At 41.8% G+C, this 15,894-nt stretch overlaps 1 protein-coding gene across 1 annotated transcript in view; it reads left to right on the forward strand.

Annotated features, from left to right (window-relative positions):
* The window catches only part of tbc1d25 (TBC1 domain family, member 25), a 32,480-nt gene that overhangs the window by 11,713 nt on the left and 4,873 nt on the right, over positions 1 to 15,894 (forward strand). Inside the window, exons 2-6 of the mRNA XM_060931986.1 lie at positions 7,395 to 7,504; positions 9,896 to 10,050; positions 10,306 to 10,430; positions 10,774 to 10,962; positions 11,738 to 12,013. Of these exons, the coding sequence (XP_060787969.1) occupies positions 7,395 to 7,504; positions 9,896 to 10,050; positions 10,306 to 10,430; positions 10,774 to 10,962; positions 11,738 to 12,013 (855 nt within the window). The remainder of the gene's footprint in view (positions 1 to 7,394; positions 7,505 to 9,895; positions 10,051 to 10,305; positions 10,431 to 10,773; positions 10,963 to 11,737; positions 12,014 to 15,894) is intronic.

The following is a 15,894-nucleotide window of genomic DNA, read 5'->3' on the forward strand; positions in this document are numbered from 1 at the left end:
TATTTGCGGTTGACTATGACAGAAAAGAGACTATCAAGTTTGGCTGTACTCAGCATTGAATCAAAGCGCACAAAAGCATTAGATCTTGATAAATTTGTGAAGCGTTTTGCTGAGCAACATGGAAATCGCCGCATTCAGCTGTTGTAGGCATGACAAGTTCATGTTCTGCTCACTGGTGAGCCTTTACAAAGCGTGAGGAAAAAAACTATAAAATGCGACACTGGTGTAAATGGTTTAAATCATGCTGAACTTGAAGCAGTGTTGTTATTGTTGTTTTTTAGTGTCTGTTCTTTTGCATATACAGTATAAAACTGTCCAGAAACGGTATAGACCTCATCTGAGAATGTGTGTTCTTCATGAACAATAAAAGCATGAGATTAAGTTTATCTGTATGAGTTTGTAAATGGCAGTCTGTGCCCTTTTGTAGTGTGTACATACTATTTGTCGTCAAACTGTGATTAAATTCAGTATATATACATATCTGTAATACGTTGCCACCCCTCAAAAATTCCTGCCCCCCTCTTGCCACCCCATAAATATTTTTCTAGATCCGCCCCTGATTTCACATAGGTGATGTCTTTAAGAAAATTGACAGACAGGGATTGGCCAGGTGTGTCCTCTGGGGTAGGTCTGTTAGATAGCACAGGCAGTAATATATACCTTTTTGTAAATAGCCCACTGTGTTGTACACAGCGGTGAAAATTAACTTCACAAAATATCAAACTTTACCGGCCACTGACAAATAAATGGTACAATTTACCGGCCACTCAACAGTAACTTATTAAGACATGTTTATGGAAAGTTATTTTGTACTGTATTAAATTCAAGATGTCACTGGTTGCAATTTTTTTTGTAACGTAGACTACGAAATGTACTTTTGCGCGCGTGCCGTGTCCCCGTGCATCCTTCTCACCTTTTTCACCCCTGACCAGTTTGCATGCCTGCTTACATAAAATTAATCTGACATCCATCATATCGCTCAACTCCTCACCCTGGCTATCCCCCACAATGTATTGCAGTAAACAAGTGATGACGTAGTTATGCTTGGAGGCTGTTTAGAGCCACCAATTAGCCTAACTTGCATGTCTTTGGGGGAAACCAGAGCAAACCCATGCAGACACGGGGAGAACATGCAAACTCCGCACAGAAAGGCCCTTGTTGGCCACTGGACTCGAACCCAGAACCTTCTTACTGTGAGGCGACAGCGCTAACCACTACACCACCGTGCTGCCAAGAAGATTCTAAAATGTATACAAATTTGAAAAGTGGACATATTTAAGGGGTAGCTAATGTGCATGGGTTGTTTTGAAGTCCAAGCTGTACAGTATGTCCCAGAATGCGCAAAAATGGGTCATATGATGATGAATGGGGTGCTGTGTCATTAAAACATCATTAAAACATTTAACGCTTAAGTTCTGTAAAACTATTTAAGCACACATTTTTATTTTGCGTGCACAAATGAGGCATAAGTGAATCCAAATAATTTTATTCACATTCTCATCATATGAGGTGCCAACTTCATGGAAGTAAGTTTCACCTATCCACGTTCAAGTCTGAAAATATCAGAGGTGGACAGTAACGAAGTACGTTTACTTGAGTACTGTACTTAAGTACACTTTTTGAGTATCTGTACTTTACTTGAGTATTATTTTTTTGGAAACTTATGACTTTAACTTCACTACATTTTGAAAGGCAAATATTGTACTTTTCACTCCACTACATTTCGATCAAGGTCCTCGTTACTATGAAGCAGCTTTGAAAGTGGATGTTTTTTCTTTTCTAAAATGTGATTGGTTTTTTCACAGGTGACACTGACAGTCCATCAGTAATCACTAGGGTCACGTCACATCCATAGACTGTATTAAATCAAGTTCAGTGATTTCTCAGCAGCATTATTTGAACACGATCAGTTGATGGCAGAACGGAAGGAGGCGGTTCTTCTGGGAAATGCACGCACCCATGGCTTTACCTTGAACCCATGTTTCAGTTTTCTGAAAGAAATAAAGATTCATTTCGTTTTAAACCTTTGCTTTGTTTGCCAAAAACGAACCACATCATGGCCTACAAAAACTCGCTGTCCGACCTGCGGAAGCATGTTGAGGTATATAAACGTTTTATTCCAAGAGAAAGCTTGCAGTGAAGCTGTCTGTGCTTTTAGAGCTAGCGATAACATTGCAATAACTATGCAGTCTGGTTAGTCAAATGACTTTCTATGGATTTTCCCGCCAAGTTGCCGTAGCCTTGTCCATGGCTAACGTTAACACATAGCTAGTTAACTTGGACACTGTTAGTTAGCATGTAAAAACAGAGTTATGCTAACATGAATAACGTTAACTTATCTGAAGTCCTTTCAGAAATAGGTTTTAGCATAATCTTGCCAAATAAACAGAATGTAGAAATCTTTCTTTTCTAGTAGCATTAGCTGCCCAATATGATTTCGAGTTTGAAAAGCGTTTGCTAGCATGTCAGGTGGAGCTTCACTGACTAGCTAGCTTAACGTTAAACCACCATGATGGCACAGCATGCGTTCATTTTGTGAATTCACATTTCTGTCTTTGGTAACGGCGTTAGGTTTTGTAAGCATTGTGGCAATAATACAACAATGCGTTGACAGAAAATGTATTTTTAAAAGCAAGTACTTCAGTACTCAAGTAAAAATTTGACTGGACAACTTTCACTTGTATTGGAGTAACATTTGACCAGTGGGATCTGTACTTTGACTTAAGTAATGAAGTTGGGTACTTTGTCCACCTTTGGAAGATGTACACATTGCACACGAGATATCAGTGTCTTAAAGGAACAGTCCACCGTACTTCCATAATGAAATGTGCTCTTATCTGAATTGAGACAAGCTGCTCCGTACCTCTCCGAGCTTTGCGCGACCTCCCAGTCAGTCAGACGCAGTCAGACGCGCTGTCACTCCTGTTAGCAATGTAGCTAGGCTCAGCATGGCCAATGGTATTTTTTGGGGCTGTAGTTAGATGCGACCAAACTCTTCCGCGTTTTTCCTGTTTACATAGGTTTATATGACCAGTGATATGAAACAAGTTCAGTTACATAAATTGAAACGTAGCGATTTTCTATGCTATGGAAAGTCCGCACTATAATGACAGGCGTACTAACACCTTCTGCGCGCTTCGGCAGCGCATTGATATCTGAGCTCCGTATCAATGCGCTGCCGAAGCGCGCAGAAGGTGTTAGTACGCCTGTCATTATAGTGCGCACTTTCCATAGCATAGAAAATCGCTACGTTTCAATTTGTGTAACTGAACTTGTTTCATATCACTGGTCATATAAACCTATGTAAACAGGAAAAACGCGGAAGAGTTTGGTCGCATCTAACTACAGCCCCAAAAAATACCACTGGCCATGCTGAGCCTAGCAACATTGCTAACAGGAGTGACAGCGCGTCTGACTGCGTCTGACTGACTGGGACGTCGCGCAAAGCTCGGACAGGTACGGAGCAGCTCGTCTCAATTCAGATAAGAGCATATTTCATTATGGAAGTACGGTGGACTGTTCCTTTAAAGACTGTTTGGTCTTCAAACACATTGAGTTACATTCTTTGTCATATATATATATATATATATATATATATATATATATATATTGTATTATATTATAGTTCATTCTGTGAGCTCGGAAAGTGCAAAATGCCATATAAACAAGAAGCGCATGTCAATTTGGATATCAGTGTCCTTTTCTTTTACATTTTAGTTCACAAACCCTGTGGCAAAAAGTGTTCAGATTAGACACAATTTTATACATGGTTACTAGGTGTGTGTGTGTGTAAAATATAATGTATATGTGGACACGCTATTTCAGAAGTGAAGTAGGTGCATAAATGACGTTTGGGTGTTTCCATGTTTCCGAAGCAACCCAAACTTAAATGAAAAACTGTGTGACATTCCACATAACATTCATAGGCCAATCTCAAAATAAAATTCTCTGAACCTGGTGTGTGAACTCCATGATTCTGATTTCTATCATGATTTCCATGTCGCCAAATTGACCTGGAAGTACATTGACCTAAACGTACAAGTGTTTGCCAGATCTTGCAGAAGTACTCCCCCACCCCCGCAAATGTCCCTTCTGGGGCTCTGTCAAAACCATACACTATGGACAAGTGTAAATAATGCCGCTTTTCCACTACCAACACGGCTGATTTGGGCTGAGTCGAGCTGAGTGGGGCTGTTGGAGTTGCATTTCGACTACAACCGCGCTGAACCGTGCTGGCTGGAAGTGGGTGGACACATTGGGTGGAGTTAGCGAAAGTGGGTGGACGTCACGTGATGTCGTTAGGCGGCGCAAACAGTGACATCAGTGATCTTTTAAGCGGTAGTCTCACGACCCGGATAGTAAACAATAAACATGGAGTCGTTAGTGTTGCTGGTCTTGGTGCTGTGGCTTGTTGTCACCGACAACGCCAACAGATACTGGCAAGAGCGTATAGATGAGGCGAGGCGCATGAGGCTTCAGAAATTCTCGTAATTCGTAATTATTCTTCTTCCGGGTTTGCGGTGTTCAGTGTTTCCCGCAGAAAATTGCTTAGTCAAGGTGGTGAGTCTTCGGTGGGCATCACGCGCGGCACGGATAGTGGTCCGGGGGGGGTTGTCAGGCCGTAACGCGTCACACGTTGCACAGATAGTCCGGGGGGGTAGTAGTACTACAATAATAACAAAGCTGTGTAGAACTGTAAAATAGGTATTTATTGAAATTAAATGTCACAACTACTTACAAAAACTGAGGTAAAATGGTTTCCTGGCCAATAAAAGTGCTCTCAGTACAGCAGCAAGAAAAAAGTAACAAAAAGTGCAGGTCATTTACATAAGGGAAAAACGGTTAGAAACAACATAGAGTGCAACATTTACTAGGCTACTTATGGCACATCTTGCAAGTCTTGTCCTTGCAGGCCATCCTTAATCTCGCTGGGTGGACCAACAAAAATAACGGAAGGGTCCCACGAATGTAGCCTACAGCCATAATTTATATTGCCTACCTTAATACATTTATATTAGGCCTACTTATATTAGCACATGAACATTATATAGCATTAGGCTATATAATTATATTATTATATTATCTTATATTAGTACATGAAAATTAAATTTCACTGTAACAGTGCAAATGCACCGTTTAGATGAGCAGTTACAAATACAACTTACCTTCTTATTCCACCGACGATAATGGCAACGTCTCGACTTTCCCGCTGAACCGTTGAATTTAAAATTAAAATGTTTGTAAATATGGCCTCGAGGACATATGGCGTAGTAATATATCCAACCACTAGGTGCCGCAGTTTAGTCTAGCTGTCAGTCCCTGCGCTGAAATGCATTACCACTTCGGTTTTTTTTTTTTTTTTGGACGCGTTTTTTTTTTTTTTTTTCTTGGAACCTTGCTAGGGCGGGCGGTCGAGTTACCCAGGGCGGCCGCCTTGCCTGGAAAGTGCTGGGGGAAACACTGGTGTTTACAGATCCCAGCGTGCTCGCGGGGCGTGTGTGGGCATGTGAGGACACTCCTCCTCACCAATCAGTGCACAGGGGAGTGTCTGCTCACGCCCCTAGCCCCACTCGGCTCGGTTTGGCTCGCTTCAGCCCTACTCCAAAACAGTGCGAGTTTTGGGTGCTAAGCAGGGCTGAAGCGAGCTGAGTCGTGCTGCTCTAAGGTAGTAGAAACGCGAGCCGTGTCGGGCTGAAGTGAGCTGAAAAAGGGTAATGGAAAAGGGCCATAAGCTACCCTTCTCACAGATCGACTGTGGTGTAGGATCCTGTGGTATAGTGTAAAAATAGGTCCCCTATTGCCCCTTTTCCACCAAAGCAGTTCCAGGGCTGGTTCGGGGCCAGTGCTTAGTTTGGAACCGGGTTTTCTGTTTCCACTGACAAAGAACTGGCTCTGGGGCCAGAAAAACCGGTTCCAGGCTAGCACCAACTCTCTGCTGGGCCAGAGGAAAGAACCGCTTACGTCAGCGGGGGGGCGGAGTTGTTAAGACCAACAACAATAACGACTGTGAAAGATCGCCATTTTTAAGTAACGAGAAGCAGCAGCTGTACAAACGCGAAGTTTGTTGTTGTTGAATTGTTGTTGTTGCTGCTGCTTCTTCCGTGTTGTTTTTGCTTTGATATTCGCACCAAGGTTTATGTAAACGTAGCGCCGTAACTGACGTATACAGCGACGTAATGACGTGGCTCCGCTTGGCACCGCGAGCTATGGAAAAGCAAACTGGTTCTCGGCTGGCTCGCAAGTTGAACGAGTTGTGAACCAGCACCAGCACTGGCCCCGAACCAGCCCTACATGTGTGGCTACTGCTTATAAATAAAGTAGTTTTCTGATCCCATGTCCATACAGTAAATATAGCATATATACAGCTGATCAATTATACTCGCCTCATCTCTTGCAAGCATCACCAAGCTGTGAGCAGCATCAGGGCTTGGAGTATTTTGGTTACCAATTTTGTTCAAAATACAGTGCTGTGAACTAGACCTGTTTTCCAAATAGTAAGAAAGCACTTGTTCATGAATCATCTTGGAAGCATTATTTAGTACTAATGAGCACGTTTTGTTTCACAAGTGAAGTGTCAAGACTCTAAAAATAAAAAAAATTAAAGCGAATAGCAGAAGTTTGATATCGGCTTCTCAATATGTCTGCAAAACAACTTGCAAAACCTTTAATTTGACCTTTCAGAAGGACCAAACAAAAGCTGTGATAATCAGAAGGTAAAATTTCTTAAAATAAACACCACTTACTTGATATCGAATCAGTAGCCTTGGCGAACCACGAAGTGGATTTCGTTTATCTTTTTATCTGCCGATTATCTTCCGATACTACAAAGTTGTAACAAGGTTTCTCTTATTTCGTTTCTGGTTCTGACTGGTTACGAAGTTTATCAAGAAGTAGAACGGGTAATCGAACTTGATCAGGATGAGTGCTGATTGGTTACGAAGTTTCGCTATTGTTACACCCATTCTTACACCACGATGACATAGTGGCTTCGCCAATCGTTCTTGTGTACCTTTGATAACGCGAGATCAACTGTTCATTATCGCGAGATCACGATTCGCCGTTCTGGTGATTTGTAATGCTTATGTGTATGTGCAGTGAGCTGTTACACTCATTCTTACAACACGATGACGGTGGCTACTGCCTCGCTTCACCTCTGAGGCAGTAACCACAAATATCATACATGGCCACCAATGGGTCAGAAAAGACTTGGTGTGATTTGGAGGAATTAAGTAATATGAATGAATGAAATTAGAATGAATCTGTCACTGGATCACAACTGAAATGTGTGCTTGTGTTGAAGAATTTGTTATTGTAATGTGTGATTTGGACTCAATGGACCTATGACATTTTATCCAGTCCTCTTTTTTTTTTTTTTTTTGTTCTTTCCTTTGTAGAAGTGTGAGGGATTGCAGCCAGTGGAATTCCGCTCTTTTGCTGTTGATCCACAGATCACATCGCTGGAGGTGTTGCAACACATCCTGATACGAGCCTTTGAGCTCAATGGGTGAGTGTGTCCATGACGGATGAGGTACTGATTATGTGTGTCAAATCAATATGTACCAATGAAGAGTCTCCAGAACGTTGAATCACTTCTAATTCTGTAACTGTTAGAGTAATATTCAGACCTTAATGTGTTGTGGTGATTTTCTCTCCTCGCAAAATAAGCTGACACACAGACTTAACTGGGTTAAGTTAATCATTTCCCTGAAGCTTATAGTGAGCTCAACAGCAAAGTAAACTTTGACAGTATTTACAGAATTGGGGAAGAATTCAGCATCAAATCTAAATATACATTTGCATATTGAATATTCTGCTCCAAACGTGGATGAGTTTTACGCTATGTTCACACTGCAAGGCTTAAGGCTCAATTCCGATTTTTTTGTGAAATCCGATTTTTTTTGTGAGGTCGTTCACATTAACAAATATATGCGACTTGTATGTGATCCTCAGTATGAACGAAAAGCGACCTAAAAGTGTTCCGCATGCGCATTGCAGGATACGACGACGTCACACGCAGTGAGCATGGCCAGTGTTTACGGAAGTAAAACCACCCGGTTGCGGTATGACCCATCCAATCTAGCTTGAATAGCTGCATCCCCCCAAATGGAAATCAGCTCCCTAACCTCTGCGTCCTTCCATTGAGAAGATTCAGAACCTTCACAGCCCGAAGCGTCCCTCGCATTGATGTCATATGCGCCATGTTGTTGTAACTTTTTTTGAGAGACCCGCCGCCTACTTCAGCGCAGAATAGTGACGTTTGTGGCTTGTTGATGACGTGTAAGTCGGATGAATGCGACCTGGCGGTTCAGACTGAAGTCGCATATGAAAAGAGCGGATAGGAATCGGAATTAGGACCACATATCCAAACGGCCTGGGTCGGATTTGAAAAAATCGGATCTGTGTCGTTCATATTGTCAATAAAAGATCGGATACAGGTCACATATGGGCGAAAAGATCGGATTTGAGTCACTTCAGCCTGCAGTGTGAACGTAGCCTTATGGCCCTTTTCCACTACCCTTTTTCAGCTCACTTCAGCTCGCTTCAGCTCACTTCAGCCCGACACGGCTCGCGTTTCGACTACCAAAAGCCAGCACGACTCAGCTCGCTTCAGCCCTGCTTAGCCCCTAAAACTCGCACCGTTTTGGAGTGGGGCTGAAGCGAGCCAAGCCGTGCCGAGTGAGGCTGGAGGCGTGAGCAGACACTCCCCTGTGCACTGATTGGTGAGGAGGAGTGTCCTCACATGTCCTCACACGCCCCGCGAGCGCGCTGGGATCTGTAAACACCGCAAACCCGGAAGAAGAATAATTACGAATTACGAGAATTTCTGAAGCCTTATGCGCCTTGCCTCATCTATACGCTCTTGCCAGTATCTGTCCGCGTTGTCGGTGACAACAAGCCACAGCACCAAGACCAGCAACACTAACGACTCCATGTCCTCCATGTTTATTGTTTACTATTCGGGTCGTGAGACTACCGCTGAAAAGATCACTGAATCAGTGACATACAGAGCATCATGGACGAATTCGCGGAGCGCAAGGCTCGTCGTATGCCCTTCAAATAATGCGCGCAGTAGGCTATTGATGTTTTATTATGAGCCATGTACAGTATGTCGCCTAATGTTTTTTTGTTTCTGAGTTACATGTTCGTTTGAAGGACTTAATGTACAAAATAACATAGTTGCACCCCGTAGTGTTGAAATTGGTAAACACAGTGCATTCAGTGAGGTTTGCACCGCCCTCCTTTTATTTCTGACTCTTCCTGTCACCGTTGCAACCTCTGAGCGCTCATTCGTATGCCCTTCAAATAATGTGCGCAGTATAGGCTATTGATGTTTTATTATGAGCCATGTACAGTATCCTAATGTTTTTTGTTTCTGAGTTACATGTTCGTTTGAAGGACTTGATGTACTAAATAACATAGTTGCACCCGGTAGTGTTGAAATTGGTAAACACCGCAGTTGCGGACATTTTGTAGCCTAAAATGATGTTATGATAAGCTTTAATAAAGGGCCCGGTCATTTGCCCCGCCCCCGGCCCGGCTCTGACTTGTTCCGCCACTGTCACTGATGTCACTGTTTGCGCTGCTTAACGACATCACATGACATCCACCCACTTTCGCTAACTCCACCCAATGTGTCCACCCACTTCCAGCCAGCACGGTTCAGCGCGGTTGTAGTCGAAATGCAACTCCAACAGCCCCGCTCAGCTCGACTCAGCTCGACTCGGCACGGCACGGCTCAGCCGCGTTTGTAGTGGAAAAGCGGCATTAGTTTTCCATGTGTACTCATCCTACCTGACCGCTTTAGATTGTAAAGTACAATGGGTCAAGTATTTCTTTTGAAGTAAAGGTTGCCTATCTAAAGTCTTAAGTGATTTATATTTTTTTTCCTCCACAGAAGGCGTAATTTTGGCATTAGTTACCTGTCCCGTGATCGCATGGGTGCAGAGGTGTACCTCTCCCTCCTGTCTGATTGGGATTTAGATGCAGCGTTTGTCAGTGCAGCTAAGCCTTACCTCCAGCTTAAGATGGACATCAAACCTTCAGAAGACAGTGAGTAATTATTTTTTTTTTAAATGGTCAGTAAAGGGAACCAGACTCCCATGGGTTATTTGTGAGAAGTATGAAACTCAACTCAAGTGACTATTTGAAGAAGAGAAGTCCCTACAGATACAAAAGAGTCTGTCCAGGTGAGCTGTTGGAATGGAGATTAAATTAACCTTGAGTAGACAGGGAGTGGAGGTAACTCAAGAACATGACTCTCACTTGGCCTCAGCAGTCATTCCTGTGGTTTAATTGTCCTCTCAGGTCCAGTACTTGAGGACTGGGACATCATAAGCCCGAAGGATGTCATCGGCTCAGATCAGCTACAGGGAGAGAAGAGGTCACTGACGTCCTCGACTCTTCCCTTCACCCAGTCCCTGCTGTCCCAGGTTACTGATGATGTTCTTCACCCAGTCAGCCAACTGTTTTACCAGCCAGTCTCTGCTGCGTTCAGTCAGGTTCCTCATCTCCTAATGCAATCGCATTTTAACCAAAGGCGGTTTCCCAAAGAAGCATGCTATGCTGATTTGCCAGGCATATTATTGCTATAGTTGTTTTGGGAAACAGCATGGAGCCAATTTAATATAAATTAACTGCTAGATTACATGAACGCACTGAATGAATGGATGAATGATTTATTGCACTTTGTGTGACTTAACCTACGGCTGCAGGGTTTTGTTTTTTGTTTTTATTTTTTTTCCCTCTGACTATTTATCTGTTTCTCTCATTCAGATGGGTCGAACATTGTCTAGGGTGCAGCAGGCATTAAGCTGGTCATATGGGGAGGAGGTCAAGCCATTCAAGCCTCCACTGAGTGATACAGAATTTCACAGTTACTTGAACAGCCAGGGTCAGCTGACACGGCCAGAGGAGCTGCGGCTCCGCATTTATCATGGCGGGGTTGAGCCATCCCTGCGCAAGGTGAAGTTAAGATTATTTCTAGTGCAGTTACTGCTCAAGATCAGGCTTATTCAACACAAACAAGACAAGTGCGGATTTCTATAGTTTATGCATATTTCAAAAAGATTTTCTATATTTATTTATTATATAGACACGACTGTTTTACTGGGAAATGCACCACTCGTATTTTTCCTACAAACTGCATCTGGGACATTGAGTAACATATTTTCCAGTATCCTCACTCATGAGGATGAGATGAATGAATTGTTTTGATAAATTTGGGTACCTATTGTTTGTTTGTGAATGTGTCTCTATAATTAAAAAGAAAATCACACATTGGCTTGAAGATATGAAGTTTATCTTCTCATGTTGAAAAATATTTCACTCGTTTGCTGTGCTCACTTTTGCAAATTATATACATACAGATCATTTTAAACTGAAAGCTTTTCATCGTTTCGGTTTGGAATGACCCAACAGATGGCTGCTGTGCAGTCTTTCTTTGATGCACCTTCCTTAGGGTTCACAAATTTTCACACCCTTACTCCCTCACTCTCCTGACTGGCTGTTGACTCAGTCACTGTGTAATTGGACTTCTTTCATGCCTGAAGTTGAGGCATGATGTGTATGTACACAGTGCTGTGAATTGTCAGAGCGACAAGTGTAATAGAGCTCAGGAACATATTATAGAGGGGTGTATTTTCTTTCCTGAATAATCCTGTGTTTGTGTTTGTTTTTTTAAAACAAAAAAAATCATACACACTGACATTTTCTCTTATCCTTTTTACTCCCATGATAGGTAGTGTGGCGCTACCTTTTAAACGTGTACCCAGATGGCCTGACAGGGCAGGAGAGGATGGACTACATGAAGAGAAAAACGAGAGAATATGACCAGCTGAAAAGTACGTGGGCATCCAGGGTGAGCCCAGAGGATCTGGAGTTCATTCGAGGAAACGTTTTAAAGGATGTGCTTCGAACAGACCGAGCCCATCCGTACTATGCCGGCTCGGAGGACAGTCCTCACTTAACTGCACTGACTGACCTCCTCACCACTTTTGCCATCACACATCCGCAGGTGGGCATGAACCTTTCCTATTTGATGAAATTTTCTTTTTCTGCCTTTCTTAAAAAGAGAGAAGTTTCACAAATAAAAAAGCTCCACGCGCACAGTTGGTTTCAAAAGTCTGAAACCACATTGAAAATCTGGGCTATTATTATTTTTTAATTTTAATTTGAAACTGGCAATAAACAAAGTTTTAGAGTTATTTAAATTCTAAAACAATAAAGGAAATGTTCAACATCTTTGACTATTCAATATTCAAAATGTTGCACAATTTCCTAGCCTTTATTTGAACTTCAGAAATTTGTGGTATTGACCATGTTAATGCGTTTGTACAAAAGGTCAGGTTTTCCATCATCTTATCCCTTCCACATGTTCAGATGAGATGCTGATGGATTTGATCAATCATGGATCATCAGCTTTAATGCAGAATTATGGAGTCTGTGTCTGCTCGAGTGCACGCTGTCATTAAAGTAAAAAGGGTACATACCAAATACTAAATTCTGAAATTCGTGTAAATATTTCAAAGATTCCACTGTTCACTCAGGTTATTGCTGATACCATTTATTAAAAATGAAACAAAAAAATGGCAACCAGAAGCTTTTTCACTAGTGGTCTCAGACCCTTGGACCCCACTGTATATATCTATATAGAGTTTTCTTGCCAAAGGTATAATAATTTAATGATCTTTTAACAATTATTCACCAAAGGCGAAGTGAATATCAGGGAATAATGGCCTTGACTTTGTCTCCGTTATTATTCTCTAATATTCACTGAGCCTGAGGTGGATAATTGTTTTAGTATAAATACACAGGTGATTTATTTAAAAAAATCTTAAAAATTTATTTAAAACTTCAAAAGTTGCATACAAATGTAATAACGGCGCGGCGTAGACTTGTCGCTTATCTATGCCGATTCGTATAAAATACTTTTTTGTTTTGAAATGGAGAAAATAAATCACAATTCCACCTTACCTTTGAATAGTTTAAGACCAAACTTCATAGCATCTTAAGTGCTTTTAGGAACATCATTTTCTTTCATAATTTATAATTCTTCCTCACTTACGGTGACGAAGCAATTGATCGCCATTTTGCAGAGTTGCTCGAGGTGATTGGTCGTGAAATTCTGACTTTTTCGCATGCGCTTTCATATCACCTGTGTATTTGTACTAAAATATATTAGTGTCTTAATCTAGAGAATCCTTAGACTCTAAGCTGACCCTTTTTGAAGGAGGATGTACAAAATGAAATCTCATTAGACGTTTGGAAAGGTTCAGCCACTGAAAATTATTACAGTTAAACTGGACGGTGAAAGCATACATGGTTACTATTACCCTAAATAAATTCAATGGGAATATTCCTGATAATCATATCAAAAATCAACATGTACAGTTCTCCGTTTGAAAATGGCAAATATTCTGGAGTTACTGCATCTGTATTTAGTTCCTTATCCATTTATAACCATAAAGCAGAAAAAGTAGGGACAGTATAGAAAATGCAAATTAAAAAAGAAAAAGGCAATGATTTCCAAATTTACTTTGACTTGTATTTCATTGCAGACAGTATGAACCCAAGATATTTAAAGTGCTGATGACACGTTTTTGACATCTTTGGCGATGTTTTATAACATAAGTAATTCCCAATGATCCATATATTAATTCACGAAGGCGCCTATTTTACAAGTTATGATAAACGCGGCTATTTGGGCAAATTTGACGGGGCTGCAGCACCCAGGAGACGAAAGAGGAGGAGGAGCTATATGACGTCAGTGAAAGAACCTTCCTCCTAACTTACCAGTTTGTTGTTGATGCGACAGGTGTTCAGTTTGTCATTATTAGTATTATTATTATACATTATTATTTATTATTTTTTATATATATGTATATTAGTTATTATGCCTTCGCGGTGTGTTGCCGGCTTTTGCTCCAAAACCCACAAGGATGGGGTAAGTTTGTTCAAGTTTCCCAGAGATCCCGAGCTGCATGCGAAGTGGGTGAAGCAAGTCAGGCGCACTCGTGACAAGTGGGAGCCCTCACCAACATCCGTCCTGTGCTCTGAACACTTCGATTTGGATTGTTTTGAAACCCTTCCCAGCTTAAAAGAATCTCTTGGGTGTTCAGTTCAGCACAAACGTGTGTTACTACCATCAGCAGTGCCTACACAGTGTTGCCAGATTGGGAGGTTTCCCGCCCAGTTGGGCGGTTTCAAGTGCATTTTGGTGGGTTTTGAACATATTTTGGGCTGGAAAACGTCAGCAGTATCTGTTGCCAGATACTGCTGACGTTTTCCAGCCCTAAATATGTTCAAAACCCACCAAAATGCACTTGAAACGCCCAACTGGGCGGGAAACCTCCCAATCTGGCAACACTGCCAGTATTCTGGAGGGGATCTACTAGTAGCTATGCCGGATCCAAAGACAGTCCTCCTGTCAGAACATGTGTTGTGAAACGACATAAGATAAAGGTACGTAGAGCTATAGATTCTACATGATAATCATAAATGTAACCATAAAGTCGGCGTGATATCAGTCATGTATTTGCTTGTGAAAGCTTGCGGCTTTCATGTAACTGCCGCCTAGCAACGAGAGGCAAAGGGTAAAGAGGGTAGGCTATCATAGATTCTATTCGGAAGAGATCAACACAATTCTGGACTCCCAGAAGAGGAAGAGCTAGCACTAGAGAGTTCACCGGCGTTTTCATGCGCCATTTCCATTGAGTAGAACAAGAGTAGAACAGCCAGTGAACCGCAGCGTGTTCTTCCGCTGACGTCACAACATGGCCGCGAGCCACGGACCCAGTTTTCTTGCGCTGTGCAATTAAAAGTTGGATATTCGCGTAACAACAGCTTCTTTTCACGTAATTATAACAGAAATCTAACGTTTGCCATGTTGTATAGTTTATTTAAGAAATTGCATAGAGTCATGTTCGTGTCATCAGCCCTTTAAAGGACATACGCAGAACCTTTATTTTTAAATAAATTTCTGAGTGGATAGTATCTCCATCTTTGACTCTTGTATGCTGCATAATTGGGAATAAAAATATATTTTTGAGAGTTAAAATCGACCGCAAAGTTGGCATTTGAGCTGCCCTGCTGAGCCAGCCAGCCCTGGGTGGGTGACATCACAGTGGGAACCAGTGCTGTAGACTAAAGCCAGACTCGGCAGGCGAGAGTGGTTGCAATGGCCTCTTCGTTCGAATTTATTGGAGATTCTTCAGATAGTAATACATCTGACTGTGATAGTCCTTAAATTGGAGTGTGTATGCTACTGCTATATACGTAGAACTGTATCAGTTTGAACCATCGGAAAATGCGTCCGATAGTAACACGTCGGCCACGGAGGCCCCCACCTTACGAAATAAAGCCAAAAAACAAATCCGTCTAGAGAATTGGATGGAATTGAACTGACAGTCTCATGTGACTCTCATTAAAACAGGATAGGTGTTATAACTTCTGTAACAGACATGTACATGCATGCATTTTCACTGATAAAACGTAAAAGGCTAATTAAATAATCAGATGAACTGAGACAATCACATTCTGAAGCAAATTAAATAATCTTCTACCAGTAACTTAAATACACAATACAAGTTACATGTATTAATCTAAATGCAGGTAAACAACGAGTGGTGGTGTTTTTGTTGTGATGTAACCAAATGAGAGTCGCATCTTACCCATCTGTGTTCTCGCCTCTTGAAGGCCGATCTTGTGGCCGATTGTTTTGAAACAATCTGACTTTCAGTTCTTTGTTAATTTGCTTCTGCCACGTAAGGGTGAGCTATTGCTGCTGAGGCAAGCATATCCAGCAGAGAAATCTGACTAATGGTTCACTCATTCTCAATTTTCTCCATACCGCGTACTCCGCCATTAATACTCGGCTCACATTCTGGGAGAACTGGT

This window comes from Neoarius graeffei, chromosome 10 (assembly GCF_027579695.1).
Source record: "Neoarius graeffei isolate fNeoGra1 chromosome 10, fNeoGra1.pri, whole genome shotgun sequence".
Taxonomy (NCBI): Eukaryota; Metazoa; Chordata; class Actinopteri; order Siluriformes; family Ariidae; genus Neoarius; species Neoarius graeffei.